This window comes from Schistocerca piceifrons, unplaced genomic scaffold (genome assembly GCF_021461385.2).
Source record: "Schistocerca piceifrons isolate TAMUIC-IGC-003096 unplaced genomic scaffold, iqSchPice1.1 HiC_scaffold_846, whole genome shotgun sequence".
NCBI classification, from domain to species: domain Eukaryota; kingdom Metazoa; phylum Arthropoda; class Insecta; order Orthoptera; family Acrididae; genus Schistocerca; species Schistocerca piceifrons.
Window position 1 is genome coordinate 868,993 of NW_025729109.1, and position 16,495 is coordinate 885,487.

General features: G+C 40.2%; 1 protein-coding gene across 1 annotated transcript; it reads right to left on the minus strand.

Moving 5' to 3' along the window:
* Positions 1 to 14,368: 14,368 nt before the first annotated feature.
* LOC124770949 (piggyBac transposable element-derived protein 4-like) lies at positions 14,369 to 15,604 on the minus strand. Its single transcript, XM_047249247.1, has one exon. The coding sequence runs from the start codon at positions 15,602 to 15,604 to the stop codon at positions 14,369 to 14,371; it is 1,236 nt and encodes a 411-aa protein (XP_047105203.1).
* Positions 15,605 to 16,495: the final 891 nt, after the last annotated feature.

Sequence of the window (16,495 nt, forward strand, 5' to 3'; positions counted from 1 at the left end):
CGTCGACCTCCACAATGCTTCTTCTCCGAAGATTTCCTACTGGTTGGGGGAATTATACTGAACTACTTCTCTACTTTGGAAATGGTCTCTTACTCTCAGAATACTTTCATATTATCTTGTCTGTATTTTCCTCTTCACAATATAACAAATACATAAGTTTCACATTGTTTTCCATTTCTCGAAAAATCAACCCTGTCCGGAATACATTAGTACTTAATATATAACACTACAGTCTCTTTTGGTTTTAATAACCTCTTTTAAAACAGCTCTTGCTTCTAGTATGTCAAACAACAGAGTATCTAGAGTCTCTAGATAAAAAATATTTCACTTGTTCCCAACAGTCACTACTGTTTCACTGTCAAAGAGTGTCTCTTGATTACTCCTTTGACCGGACATACGGCTTCCAAGGCGTACGCGGCCCCCACTTGTCAGGGCCGCTCGTCTTACGCCGCTCTAGGCTTCTCGTGACAGCTGTCCTTCCTGCGCACACAAATATGTGTGGCGCAGTAAAAAGGCTCTCTCACCTTCATCGTTAAAATACCGGGTGTTCGAGACGGTGGAGAGCCAAGTGTTTCTAGAATTTACCCCGAAATTCTCGAAGCACTACATATCCCTCCCCTTAGATCGAACGCGCGATATTTTACACATATTCATTCTATATATTAATATTACACACGATGATACCACAATTACAAACTGTGAACCTTTCAATCCAGGTTGGAGTTGTCTCTGTTTTTTGTTCCTCTTCCAGTCGTAAATTCCAAGTGCACATGAATCATGAACATTCTTTTGCTTTGTTCTTATTTCCCATACTACTCTTTTTTCTAAGTATGTACTTAATAATAACTTATTGTAATCTGGAGAAGCTCTGGGTAGAATAAAAGTGTTCCCTTCTTGTATATTTGTAAACCTGACAAGGCTAGTGGAATAGAGAATTCAAACTTACCAGAATAATCTCTATAAACGTGTGACTTCTGTCACAATACCGCCCCTTTTTCCCTTTTGGAACAGTACCGATATCTTACATGGATTAATCCTAGGAGTACCGTTTCTACTTCTGTTTGGGTAGTTACGCCCCTTTTTAACTTCCTAATTTATGGTACAGGTCGATCCCCATGTTGGTGCCCTTGTCTACACAGTATAGGTCAGCCTCTCTTGGGTCTGCCTATCTGCGCCTTACCATCCACTAAATGCTGGGTGCGCCCTCCTTCTCCTTCCTGATTAGGCCTCCTGGTTCATTGCCCTAGCATATATCTTTATGTATACTATTCTTAAATATTCTCTGGTCAGATTACCAATCTACTTTACACCCATATTCCATTTTCTAATGCATCATCTTACACCCTAGAATCCTCTTTCACTCTTCACTTTTATTATATAAATAGAGATCATGCACACACCTAGTGCATGCTATATCTGTGTGTATTTACTAACTTTCCTCCAATGACTGGCACGTCACATGTAAATATATTTTAGAGCTACAAAATTAACGATGCAGAACCGTCACATATCAACAACGTAATATGAGCATCGATTCAGATGGACATATATCTATATTCCCCTACATATCTTGGCGGATCTGCCATTGCTTTTAGGTTTCTAATTCGTAATTTTCATGTTTGTGTCTAAGTTTCATTTTGTGTGTATGTCGATGTCTTTTCGTGCAGCCTGATTCTTCGGCCTACTTATTTGGAATAAGTTGAAGGTTATAGGAAACCATGGAAAGTAAGAAGGACTTCAGCAATAGAAGTGTATGCATATGGAAAGAGGGAAAGATGGACCGATACTCAAAGGAGAAGTAAGAAAGGGAGAAGCAGAAACCGTTGCTAAGATCGAAGAAGAGAAAGAAGATAGCCCCAAAGACAGGAAAACCTTCCCATCCCCCTTCCCCACGATCCCTACTTCACCGGTACTTGAGTGAGGAGCCAGAGGAGGTATGATGTTAAACGTCACCTGAAGAATGGACATTCTCACCTTCACCTTTGAAGTCCCTGAAGAAAGATCTTAGCAACTTCTATGTTACAGAAAATGGTGAAGAATCAGTCACACCTGTCTGCGAGGGTTGTGTGAAAGGTGTGGAGTGTGTGTAGTGTTAACCTTGTGTACCTACACCCCCACCCCCTTTCAAAATTGGTACAAAACCCTCCCCATTCATATGATATCTCACCAAAAGGTATAAAATACTCTATAAAAATAGAAAATTATACACTATAATCAAATAGCTATTTTACCAGTTAGTCACTTCACATTATACCTTATACACATATAAGGTACCCCGTTCACTTTATGTCATCTAGGTATCATCTTCTTAAACAGTACCTTCATATTATATCTTCTTCAAGAATGTTATTCTGTTAGTTTTACCTCATGCTTAGAAGTTTACTGTAACTCCTTAAATTAGTCATAACTGTGCAGTCACAATCAGTCACTTAAATACTAATATGATAGGATAGTTTAAGAGATTATAAATAGATTATAGAATTGTCGAAGATTTGAAGGGAATTCAGTGTAGGAAAACTTATTGTGGAAGTAGCACTGCACCCAACTCAGGAACTGACGGTTGTCACTCTGCCCATTAACACAGAATGTTAACGTCCCTGGGGAATACATCACTTTGTATCTTTAACAATATATTTTCCTTTTCCATCTCCAGTTGTATGATTCACTAAAAATAAGGTTTTTGGGTGGATTACCCATTGTACTCGGTAAGGTCCCACATACTTATGCGTTTCTTTCTTCAAGGCAGAGCTCTGAAGATGTTGTTTTACTAAGACGAGATCATCTACCTTATATTGAGGTTCTATGACCTTCTCGTTATGTTTGCTTACTCGTTGTTGCGCTCTCTTGATTAAGTTCTTAGCAACTATCATTTTATTCAGTTGGTCATCAGTAGTAGGTTGTTCGGACCACATAAATATTTAATAAGTGATTCACCTATAAAGAGTTTACCTATTACTTCTAATAGTGTTAGATCAGTTGATAAACACGTCAGCTGAACAAATTAATATACTTACCTGTCAGAAGTTAGTGTTACAGGAATAGTGTGAAGAATTGGTGCAAAGGGATTAAACTGAGCACAAAGCTTGTCGGACAGCTGCAAGTTTTTCAGGAACCCCTACAGCTAGTTCTGCAGCATCTGTAGCAATCATTCCAAACAGCTCTTCTGCCGTCTCTTTTATACCTACATTTTTGGGAAAGCTGAATGGAGGTGTTACCACTTTCTTACAGAATGTTCGCGATCCGGGCATTTTTGGACTTGGCTGAATGGAATTTTACTAAACATAGTTAGGTTAAAGTTGTCAGATGACACATGTAAGTACGTTTAATATGTTGATGCATTATAAAATGCAATAAAATCTGAAGCAATTCAGTTCAATTCAATTCAGTTTATTACTACGATTCTTACAACTGTTTTCTGGAAACTCGAAGCAGGTCGTACATATTGGTTAATAATGGTGGCATACAATGTTTCATACTATATATGTAGTAGTAAATCATGTTAACAGCAACCAACGGCAATATTAAAGTAGAACTGAAACAGAACATTTGAAAAATAAGAATTAATTAAAAAAACGTAAAATAAGGGAAATTAATTCAGCATCTTAAGAACCTCAGGTTTGCCAACTATCTACAGCTACTCCTACTTTTAAACCTATTGTTGATACACTATTGTACGTCACTCACATTGGTATGTGCATGATTTGACAATCCTAAAGTCAATGTATACCTGTGTGGGTGGTTACTTAATTACATGTGTATGTGCCTCCTATTATCTATAACTGAGAAAATGCTTTTGTGAACTGTTGACATTATTTTGATACTCAGAGCGTCCACTTGATCTTGTAGACTGAAAGTTAAGCAGTTGCCTTTTGGATATCTAATGTGAAATCACTGACTTTAGATCTAAAATTTTGGTCACTTGCAATTGTTTGCAGAGTGCAGTCTAATTGTCTGCAATCTCTCTCTACCTAAAAAAAGGGACATCTGAGAATGATATAATCTTCCCCTCCACATTCACAGATTCGTGTGTTACTACAATCCACATGGTGCAGATGTTTGAGATACGGAGTGTGCCCTCGACCTCGTGCACCATACTTCGTCGCGCAATTTGAATCTGTTCCTGATGCTTGACAACATGTGTTAAACACTCCTTGCAGTGCTCCTAGCGTCCCAATCAGACTGCTATTCATCTAACTTCCAGGCTCATAAATGTCTTTCATCACTAATATGCATTCCTGTGATCTCATACACATGATCATATTCCTCACACTCTAACCAAAACAGCGCTGCCCTGTAACATACCACGATAGGTCATCAGGCATATCCCGACTATCACCAATTAACCCTCTACAGGTGTAGTGCGAAAGTCACAGTGAGCTGCAGAAGTATGCTCCACTGAATTCGTCACCGTATTGTTTTGTTGCTGACTAGTCTAAGATGATGTGTCAAGATGCTGGCAGTGAAGTCCATAATGGTGTCGAAATTAGCTTCGTGATATGACCACACCACACGAAATGCTAGTTTATAGTCAGCACACGCAATATTATGCATAATTTTGGCCGCTTTCTGAGTAACAAATTTATAGTGTTCTAGACAGTTTTTCTCGACTAGAAGAAAGCCTAAATATCTCCTAGCAGAGCTGCATTTTGCAGGTATTCTGTCAAGCCTCAGGGAAGGATTCCTACTAAGAGAAAACCTTCCCTTCAGATGTATGTATGTGGTTTTTTTTATGAACAGCTGTAGTCAGTTTGTTGCTCTTCCACCAACGCTGCATCTCAGCAAGCCCATTGCTCGACTTTGCCTTAAGTCTCGCCCTGGAGTCTGCAGACACACCTACTAGGATGTCACCTGCGTATGTGACAAAACCTTCAATAGCATTTGCCCCAGATGTAACAGGGTTCAATACTAAGATCCCAAACTAGTGGACCACTTATGTAACTTTAAGGACAGTCCTTGGTAATCTCTTTAATTACCTTTCTCTGAAGCCCTGGCATACGATTTAGCAGTGCACTATTCCGACAAATAAGAAGTCAGCTACTACAGAGACCTTTTATCCACGTTAAGGCACAAGCTGAACGAATATTTTGTTGATCAAATACGAGCTGTGTCAGGTGGAACGTATGTGTTATGGTGGGATGTCACATGTAATGACGTGTTAATTGAGGTAGCTAGAGCCAGAACAATTGACGTCTTCATTCGTGGAATAGATCTGCAGATATGTAGTGAAGTAAAGGTGGCTTCACATATTCACTGCATGAGGCAGTAAGACTGACACATTTTTGCAAGAAGGCTGCAAGGTTCATCTCTATTCTGTCGCAAAGCAATAAGCTGCGCCACGTTTTTGTAAACGATACGAATTCCAAACGCTGATACGTAACTATGGGATCAGGCCCCACCATCCATCCTCCACGTAACGTGGGTAATGTATCCAGACTAAGACAGAAGTGTAAATGAGGTGACTTACATAATTTTAGAGGTCAATATCAGATGAAGAGCTGCCAAAGTGTCAGTAGATACAGAGGCTCAAATTAGAACATTATTTGTTTGTCTTAATGATAAGAGTGCACTTAAATCGTTGCGCAGTAACACTAGTGGATTAAGAAAAGAAGTAATACTGCCCGCAGGAAAATGTTTTGTAAACCTGCAGGTGGATGGCAAGAATTATGGCTTGCTAGGTAAGTTGGGAGAAGACGCAGAAGGGATTTCAGTGTCATTCTAGAGAAGGATATCCTACATCAGTACTGGGTGGTGGTAGATTATGGGACGCATATTGTTAGATTCAGTGAAGCAACTATTTCGGCGAAATTCGCGACCCTCAATCGCTAGCAATTTGTGGAATGAGGCCGCTTCCACAACCTCCAACAGAACCATGCATGGGCATTTGAAACTTACATAACTGGTAACAATCAGCAGTGGCACAGGACAGACTTCACAATCCAAATGTTGCCTAGATTAGACTTTCTCGTTGATACACTCGGTCTAAACAATGTTCTCTACAGGTCGTTGATTCGTGTGAGAAGAAGTGCAAATAAAATAGAGACACTAGAACAGAAGTTTTGTGCTCCAGTATTTATTAATGATTTTCGGTAAGGAGATATAGAGACTACACCTGGAACAATACTTGCTAGTGCTAAGGAAGTTGCAGAGGAAGAATTTCAGTGTGAAAATAAGTGTAAGAGCAAAAAGCAGCTGACAGAAGGAGAATTTGCACAGTAGCGATATTGCTTAAAAATCAGGCCTATGAGAAGTTAGCACATTTGCCAGTGTAAGTGAAATCTTTTGTACTCGGTATTAAAGGAATATGCTTGGTTGTTCGAGGAACAGCAGTATATGTCAGTCACTGACGTTGTACAACACGAAATTCAAACTTAAGACATTAGGCCAGTTGCTCAGAAACTGGACAGGCTCAGAACTGGACAGATTCCTATTTTATCTACAATCTGTTATTCAGGATGTTACACAACAGCTGGCTGCAGGGATAGATCGTCCCTCTGTGAACCCCTGCTTGGTCCCTATCTTTGTGGTACCGAAATAGGCAATCAGTAGAGAGAAAGTCTATCGCCTATGCATTAACGTACAAGCAGTAAACAATGTAACTGCCACTAATACCTACCCTCTACCCCATATCGATGAAACATCGGACAGTTTGGGAAACTGTACGTATTTTACTACCTTTTGCATGTATTCTACTTACCACCAAATTCTGATTGCACCAGAATACCTAAAAAACCGTATTTGTGGTTCCATGAGGGTTGTATGAGTTTTTACACATGCCTTTCAGCCTTAGAAATGCGCCTGTCACTTTCCAAAGACTCGATGACTTGTCAATAAGATATTTGAAGCCTACAACATCTTTTGTGTATTTGGATGACATGATATTTTCAAGGAGTACTGAGGAACATTTGGTGAGATTGAGGTACGTTTTATCAAGGTTACAGCACACACATTTGAATTTAAAAGTTTTTTTCTGCACAATCAAAGATTAAGTACCTGGGACATATTATCAGTTCAGATGAGGTTAAGACAGATCCACAGCTAACCAAAGCAGTTGAGACTCTTCTAGGCCCACTAACGCTAAGGAAATGCAACTTTTCTTGCCTCCATTAATTACTATCGTCTTTAGTAAAGGATTTTGCTATGACAGCTAAACGATTAACTATGTTGTTAAAGTAAGGTGCAGTGCTTGAGCGGACAGAAGGATATGAATAGGCTATGAGGAAACTTAAATATGATTTGACAGGTTCACATTATTAATATACTGATTCTGAAAAGCCTTTTATCATTTGAACAGACACCTCGAATATGCTATAAGTGCTGTTCTTTGTCAGGAATAATTACTAGCACTTAAATTCGGAGTCAACTATTGCAGATGTTATTTCTACAGAAGAAAATTCGCTGTGGTCTCTGATTATACTGCTCTTTTGTAGAGGCGGAGTTTAAAGGACCCCAATAGTCATTTGACTTGTTGGGCATTAAAACTATCAAAACAGGATTATGACACATGCCACAAACCAGGCTGTTCACACCTGAATGCTGATGCACTGAGCCATAAGGTCAAAATGATTCATACTGACATAGTTTTAACAGAAGAATTGAGAGATGTACAATGTCACTGGTACAATTCTCTCCCACATTTTGTCACAGTTGATTATATTGTATGCCACATAAATCCCCCTGAGCAACAGAGTCATAATTGCAGAAAGAATGTATAATAGCTCAGTATTATCACAGTTTGCAGGTGTGTCATAAAGGACAAAAAGCCATGAATGCTAGAATAGACACCCAGTATTGATGAGAAGGTAGACAGACTGATGTTCAGAAGTATATACAAAACTACAAGCCTTGTGGTCAGAGGTCAGTCCCGCCATGGACTTAAATTGCCTTGCAAACACTTATAGACGCTACAGACATTACAAACCCATTTCAGAATGTTGCCTTAGACATTGTCAGACCGTTCCCACAGACCACACAGAATTATTAATATATCCTATCTACCGCCGGCCGCGGTGGTCTAGCGGTTCTGGCGCTGCAGTCCGGAACCGCAGGACTGCTACGGTCGCAGGTTCGAATCCTACCTCTGGCATGGGTGTGTGTGATGTCCTTAGGTTAGTTAGGTTTAAGTAGTTCTAAGTTCTAGGGGACTTATGACCTAAGATGTTGAGTCCCATAGTGCTCAGAGCCATTTGAACCATATCCTATCTACCACTGATCTAGATATCTAATTCTAGTACAAGTTGCAGGTATGACAACAGTAATGAGTGCTTTTGTCAATACTTAAGTTTTATCATTCGGAAGCCCTGATGATATTTTGAATGAACAGAGGACTAATTTCATGTACGCCCTGTTTCTATAAGTTTATAAATTACTATGAACCCAAAAATAGAGAAACACTTCTTATCATCCAAAAGCTAATAGCCACCTCCAATGTGTTCATAAAACAGCAGTTCGCATTTTGTCTTACTACATAAACCACTCAATGACTGGGACAGGTAGGTCGCCTATGTAAATTCTGCATAAAATAGTCATATACATGAACCAACTAGGTATACATCCTATGAGGAAGTATATGGACTGCCTATGAGCTCCCCATTTGAACATGATAAACTCCCATCTATCGTGTATCTGGCAGAAGTTGTCACCTAAAGGCTACCTGGAAGCAGATAAAGCAAAATAAATATAAGCTACCCAGAAAAAAGATGAACGAAGTAACAAAGGGGGTGTGCTTTCTCAGTGTAAACTTGGGGAGCTACTTTTGATTTGTAACTCCATGATTAAGAAAGGAAAGACTAAGAAATTCATGTCTCAATACGAAATGCCTTATTCCATTACACGAGTGACTTCTGTTTATGCAGATATTCATTTTCTAACCATACAGTGGTAGTACATTCTGACAGGTTACAGCTGTACCATGGTCAAGCTCTGCCACCATCTGCAGTGTCACTTAGTTCAGCTCAAAATTATTTATGACAAGGCACATGTAGTATCATGCAGAAATGAAGGAAAAAAGAACAAGTTGCTATCAGCTCATCCTCTGTATGCCTTGAGAAATTAGCACCCTTATGCCTCGAGGTTTTATGTGGTATTTTATTCTGTGTAGGAGTGATTTCACTATAGGAAGAAATTTATTTTATTGATGCTGTTGTGAGTAATAATTCTGTCATTCAGTCTGTCATTTTGACTGGCTAGTGCAAACGAATTGTGCTAGACTATAGAACCAGTCTCCAGTTGAGGCTAGTTGGTCAGTTTTCTTTTGCAGTTTTTTTATGCAAGATGCTGCAAAAATTGCTTTCTAAAATACGAGTGTGCCTTGCTGTATTTTAAGTTACTGTATATTAACAGGAAAGTATGTAAATGATTAAAGTGTGACCAGAAGTAATTGCTTATACAGTGGACAAGAGTTTATAGAGATCAGTTGTTTTATAATAATAAAGTAGCAGTAAAAGAGAATGCGAGGGGCTACTATTCAACATCATCTGGAGATTACTATGTTAGTCAGTAAAGCTGTAAACCTTCCTATAAGTGAGAACCATACTGTGGTGATACATGAAATAACTGTTAGTTTTGCATTATGTGCACTAAAGACTTTATGTCATGTGAAATGGACTTTTTACGAACGCACTTACACTATTGAAAACGAGGTTTACTCAGTACCACATTGTTATAAGATGAGAATTACAGCTTTGAGGTAGAACAATGTTTTACTTAACCAACTCATAAGCAGCATTGAAGTGAAATAGATAATTGGAGACGTTAAGTAACGAAGTCTCTTTCCAGTAGCTGATATTGATCGAATGGTTTCTTTACAGCAATACATATTTTTCTTTTTCCGAGTTTCGTACGAAAAACACATACAACAAATTTTCACTTATTATCAGATGTCATGCTATTTCCACCTTACTATCAAAATTTACTTTAGAATTCACAGTCCTATTGTCCACAATAGGCAAGTAAACTTCTTAATTTAATACATGAAGAGACAAGAGATAAGTGCATTCATTTATTTAACAGTTAAGAACCAAATCTGCAACAATCAGGCGACCTCTGTATCAAGTGCTTCGAGTTAACACTAAGGACTAATTCATGCAATGAGTAACCTACAGAGATCATGTAGATTTTAGGCGAGTGTGTCACCTACAGAGATCATGTACTTGACACACTCGCCTAAAATCTGCTAACCACAGCTATGAAATTACCCAAGACTCTCGCAGTATACACTAGTGGGAAGTTATAATGTACACTGCTGGCCACCGTAAATGCAACACCCTGAAGGAAGCATCCGAATCAAGTGAAATTTACACTATGGGTTTGCAGCGATGAGATATGCAACTGATTAGAATTTCAGCGCAGACGCACATCACGCGCGCCTGTGGCGCCACCTCATAGCGCCATTTAAGGCTTGGCGATTTCGACGAGTGTACGTCCGGCACGTGTGTTTACCTTGTGGTTGTTTCACAAGACGATCCCTTATGGCTCGTAGACAACAGCGAACATCGTTTGATCAAGTATCCGAGTTCGACAGAGGAAGGATAGTGGCTTACCGAGATTTTGGATTATCATACAGAGAAATCGCTAGTCGTGTTGGACAAAACCAAACAACTGTAATGCGGATATATGACCGTTGGATGCAGGAGGGTACGACGGACCGACGTGGTTGATCGCATTCACCTCGGTGCACCACTGCACGTGCTCATAGGCAAATTGTACGCATGGCAGTGACGGATCGCTCAGTGACATCCCGAACCATAGCACAGCACATTGCGTCTGTAACGCATCATCCAGTGTCTGCGCGTACCATTCGACGCCGTTTACAGCAGAGTGATCTGTCCGCAAGACGTCCATTGCTTCGTCTACCATTGACGCAGAACCACAGACGTCTCCATCGTCAATGGTGTGATGACAGACGGATGTGGACGGCAGAATGGAATGACGTTGTCTTTACTGACGAGGCACGCTTCTGTCTGCAGCACCACAATGGTCGGATTCGAGTGTGGAGACACCGTGGAGTGAGGATGCTGGACAGCTGCATTATGCACCGCCACACTGGTCTTGCACCGGGTATTATGGTATGGGGCGGTATTGGACATTACTCTCGCACGCCTCTAGTACACATTGCCGGTACTTTAAATAGCCGGCGCTACATATCCGAGGTGCTGGAGCCAGTTGTCCTTCCTTACCTTCAGGGCTCGGCCACAGCCATATTTCAACAGGATAATGCGCGACCACACGTGGCACGCATTGTCCAAAGGTTCTTCGTCAATAATCAGATTGAATTGCTTCTGTGGCCGGCTCGCTCTCCGGATCTTTCGCCGATAGAAAACATGTGGTCCATGGTTGCTCAACGAGTGACCCAGATTACATCCCCAGCTGCCACACCAGATGATCTTTGGCAACGTATGGAAGCTGCTTGGGCTGCTGTACCCCAGGAACACATCCAACATCTCTTTGACTCAATGCGGAGACGTGTGGCAGCGGTGATCTCCAACAATGGCGACTACTCTGGCTACTGATTCTGGCAGGAACCACATGTCACAGACATCTGTAAACGTAATCAGTTGATACTTCGTCAACATGTTATCTACAAAAAAATTTTGTTGTGCTACCTCTTGTCTTTGTTGGTGTTGCATTTATGGTGGCCAGCAGTGTATAAGACAGTATTATCTCGAAGTTATGTCAGCGTTTTGTAAACAAAGAATAACTCACACTGGAAGATATTACTAGCAGTCAGGCCAACACATGCATATAGAGTAGCATAAGTTACTGTTTGGCAGGACTTTTGCACATCAGATGATCTATATTCTTTGTATGTCAAGGATAACACAACAAAAATAAGTCCTAGCCTCCGTAATTTGTGGTAGAATGTATAGTACCTCATGTGGATTGATCTGGTGAAACAAGCGATTTATGGTTACGAATTTTGCCATATGCCATTATAGAAAATGTATTACGCCTTCAAAAAACTATGCTTTTCTCGATTCTCCACCTAATTTAACACGTTCACTGCGGTCGCCCGTGCGAGCCGCTAACGCGCGAGGCGGACGCTTGTAAGCGCACGTGCGCTGAGAGCTGAAATCATAGCCCTGCGAAACCTGTAAGTTTGTGGCGAATAAACTAGATGCCGCCAGCTGATTCGTTTGGAGTTCGTACGCTGGCTACCAGAGGCGTAGCGTTCCACTCAGTCAAAACAGTTCGGGGCTAGCTGCCAGGAGCGCTGCAATCACTTCTCTTTGCAGCCGCACGGCCTTCTATGATTTTTATTTCGAGGAAATAACTTTACATAGTTACCGACTTAGCTCGCCACTGTATCTTTTCATAATTCTTATGGATGAATAAAACTTTGTTCTGCAAGGGAAGTCAGCAGTTTCAAGTTATAATAAGATACTGCTGGAATTTATATTTCGTAATCCATACCTGGCTGAATACAAATTATGAACACGCCTAAATTTTGATCGCAAGACTAATGTCTAGTTTTGCGACAAATTTATGTTGTGCATGAACGTAATATTGGCAACGAATATAACGTCTGCGGAAGAGGTGCTAGATATAGAAATACAAGTACACTTTAGCTGCATGCCGATCATGTGATAAATGCTGCCTGCTGTCTGTCGCTTATAAGCGTTACATGCATTTATTGCAAACAATTCTAACAAAGCCCCTTATTTATTTATTGTATTGCTAACTGGACAGAAAATGCAATTCACACAAGTGACAAATCCACTCCATTGAAAAAGAATTAGTCGGAAAACACCAAAAGATTTATAAAACGAAGAAAAAGAAACAGGACTCGTCTGCAATGTGGTGCTATGGAAACCCAATCACAAATATATACATATTATAAAAATGACTGTATGTGTATGTATGTATGTTCCACATCTCCTCCTACTGGACCGATTTCAACGAAACGTGGTACACATATTCCTATTTTCGGAAAACTATCACTGTAGGGGTAAGAACCACATACGACACATACGTCAGGAGATATGACGTCATGAACAATGTAATTCGTCAAAAACGGCCGCATCATGTGACGATATTCCACATCTGCTCCTAAACTAGTACACCGATTTCAATCAAATTTGGTACAAATCTTCTCTAAGGTAATGAATCATTTGCTATGGTAGCAAAAACTACTTACGATATATAGTTCAGGAGATATGACGTCATAAACAATTCTGTTCTTGAATAACCGCAACACCAGGTTTGTGATTTCTATTTATTATGTCATTACTACTAAAGCTATTCGCGAAGAATTTTGCAGAGGATATGCATATATACCACTAAATGTAGCTTTGAAATTATATCATAGTATGACACGTAGTACAGGAGATATGACGTCAAAACTATGAAACGCACGAAAATCCGTCCCACTATGCATGTGGTTGTAATGTATTACGTCTGTAATACCAACTCCATTCGCACCTCATTTTGCAGTTTCCTAATATTCTTCCCAGGGAACATGGAAAATTATATTCTTGTGGGACACATAGTACAGGAAATATTATGTCATGAAGATTGACCTGTGTGAAAACGGAACTGAGATGAATGGAAAATAGATAGCGATAGAACAGGAGGCGATGGACAGAGAGAGAAGAAGCAGATGGACTAAAATAAGACAGGAATGAATACACACCCGGCCAACGCCGGGCACTGCAGCTAGTAACAAATAAGTTTTCAAGGTGTAGAGGTGATGTTTTTATAGCAAACCACAAATAAGTCCACATACGGTACTGTACAGAAACATCATATTCTGAGCAACCAATGTAACTATATTTACATGGCTATCAAATAAAACAAACACTTTACAAATCAAACACAAACAGATCTTCCTCTGTAGATACGACGTCCCATCACATTATGGATGTGTAATTGTGCAGCAGTTCAAACAGAATCCAGGTTGGTTTGGACACGTTATACACACGTATGGTGTATCCGTACGCTTGCCCCGTGCCGCGCACGTTTTACATCACTTCCACATAACTTGCTTCGTCCCTTCCGTTGCGTCCCGCTTTTGCACAACATGTGTGTCTTTACATTTGTTACGCACACCTTTTGTAACGTCCATTGGTGGAAGTAGTCCCTTTATTATTTGTATTCTATAATCATACAAAGTCATATTATGCCCTGAGTATTTATTATATAGGTAATGTGCATTGAACATTAGCATGTCAACTACATGGAAGAATAGTTTCTTTGGCCAGCGGATTGTCTTTCGTTCACATAAATAATAAGACAACATCTGGTCCTGCCTATCGGTCCCAGACATACAACTATTATGTCTGATAATTGGCAGTGGTTTCGCGACTATTTGCTGGCGTGCATTCTGCACACGTTCCATTGTATTGGGGTATTCTGTGGAAATATAGGAGACCTCTCATCTATCCTTCCATTTGCCGATCATTACCCCGTCCGAATATCGTGCTATGGTGTCCCCTTTCCCCAGCTTGGCGCATACCACGTCTTTAGGGGTATTTTTCCTATTTACCCTTAGTGTCCCGGTGCAATGTGTTTTTGCATTCAACAGGGTTTTAGCTAAGGCAAAGCTGTTGTAAAAATTGTCCATGTAAATGTGATGGCCAACATGCACCTTCTCTTCTAACAAATGCAATACTATCTTTTCAGCATGCCCTTTTCCCCCCATATCACCACGCATCCCCGTGTACATAGCGCATTTATTGATGAAGCCGTCTGGGTTATTTAGCATATACAATTTGATGCCATACTTATTTCTTTTGTTTTTTATGTATTGTCTAAATGACAATCGTCCCCTCCAAAGAATCATTAATTCATCTAAAGAGAGATCCCTACCTGGATAATACACATTACACATTTTGTTGTTGAAATAATTCAATATAGGGCGTATCTTATACAGTCGATCATTTGGTTTCGGTTCGCCTGACTCTGGATTTTTTGCAAAATGCAATGCGCGTAAGATAAGCAAATATCTGTCTCTGCTCATACTCATCGTTATTCCTTTATTTTCGAACAGCGGATCCCTCTTCCAGTAGTCTTGTAGTCGGGCACATTTGACATTACCCATATGTAATGAAATCCCCAGGAAGACAAGTATTTCTTCTATACTTACGGGTTTCCAATTACTAATTCTAGAGCCCTCTTGTGTATTTGCGCTCGCAAATATATTCCGTGCGTTATCATTTGTTTCGTCAACTATGAGCTGCAGTATGTCATCTGTAACCAGTAGCCTAAAGAAATCCATTGGCGTATTGCCAGCAGGCTTCATCAGCAAACATTCTGCTTTCGTAAACGGGTGATACTGCATCCCATGTGGTTCTTCATGCCACGTAACACCTGGTTTGCTTACCTCTGCGAGCGCTGGTTCTTTATCGTCGGCGATTTCCTCATCATCGTCGCCCGTATCGTCCGATTCCGAACTGTCACGAAACATACTGGACAGTTCTGCTTCCACACTGTCATCACTGTGGTCTGTTTCTGCAGTCTCCAAATGCCAGTCACCCTCATCTGGTTCGTCCTCTCTGAACTCTACATCACTATCTTCTAACACACGTAGTAACTCATGGTCAGTATATTGGTCACTCTTCCTACACTTTTTCGCGTTCGAAGGCCCCGGTGTCGGTTCATTCGCCGCCATTGCAAACAATGTACAACACAGACGACAAAAAACGAAAACACACAACTGCAGACAGGAACACGTTACGTGATATGTCGTTGGTTACTTGAACTAACACGAGTGCACAGCCGAACAAACTAAACTGAGAACTCTGCTAGTGAACGCACCGCTTATATGCGTCAGCCGCAGCGAACATGTTGACGGCGTAGCGTAATGGTCAAGCGCATTGCTCACGAAACAGTCGACCTGGAATCAATCCCAGGTGCTTCCTAATTTTTTTCAATTGTTTTCATTCTTATTTTCCTTGGTTTCGTCAGATTTTGCAACTATTTACCGTAGAATTTAAATACATTCAAGTAGTATATTTATATAACTAGGCGAAAGTTTTAATGAAAATAAAGATTTTAAAGATTCTTGTGATTACGTGCGCTACTTTTTATTCATTACGACAGTAGAAGTTTTGCCATTTTTATGGTGACATATCATAGAAACATGTGAAACATATATGTTTCACTCTAGGCACATTTTATGAAGGCATTGTTTGAGCAGTTACATTTCTCTGCAACATGCTTCATTGGGAAGCACACTTAATTCAAGTTTTAAAACTAAGGTGTTTCCTCTAATAGTTTGGATGCAAACCAAGCGTACTCGATCATAGGGGTGTCCACAAGAGCACTGAATTGATGCAGCACGGTCGAATGTATTTTAATTGCATCTTCTCTTGATGATACCTCTCGCTGTTGTTGGAGTTATTCAGGGGCACTTTGTAATCTTTTAATTAGATTTTTGACTTGACGATAGAAATATACATCTACCGTAAATAACCGAACACTCTGAAGATACGAAGTAAAATAAAAATGAGAAAAAAAAATCAGGATGGACCTGGGATTGATCCCAAGTCGCCTGTTTCGT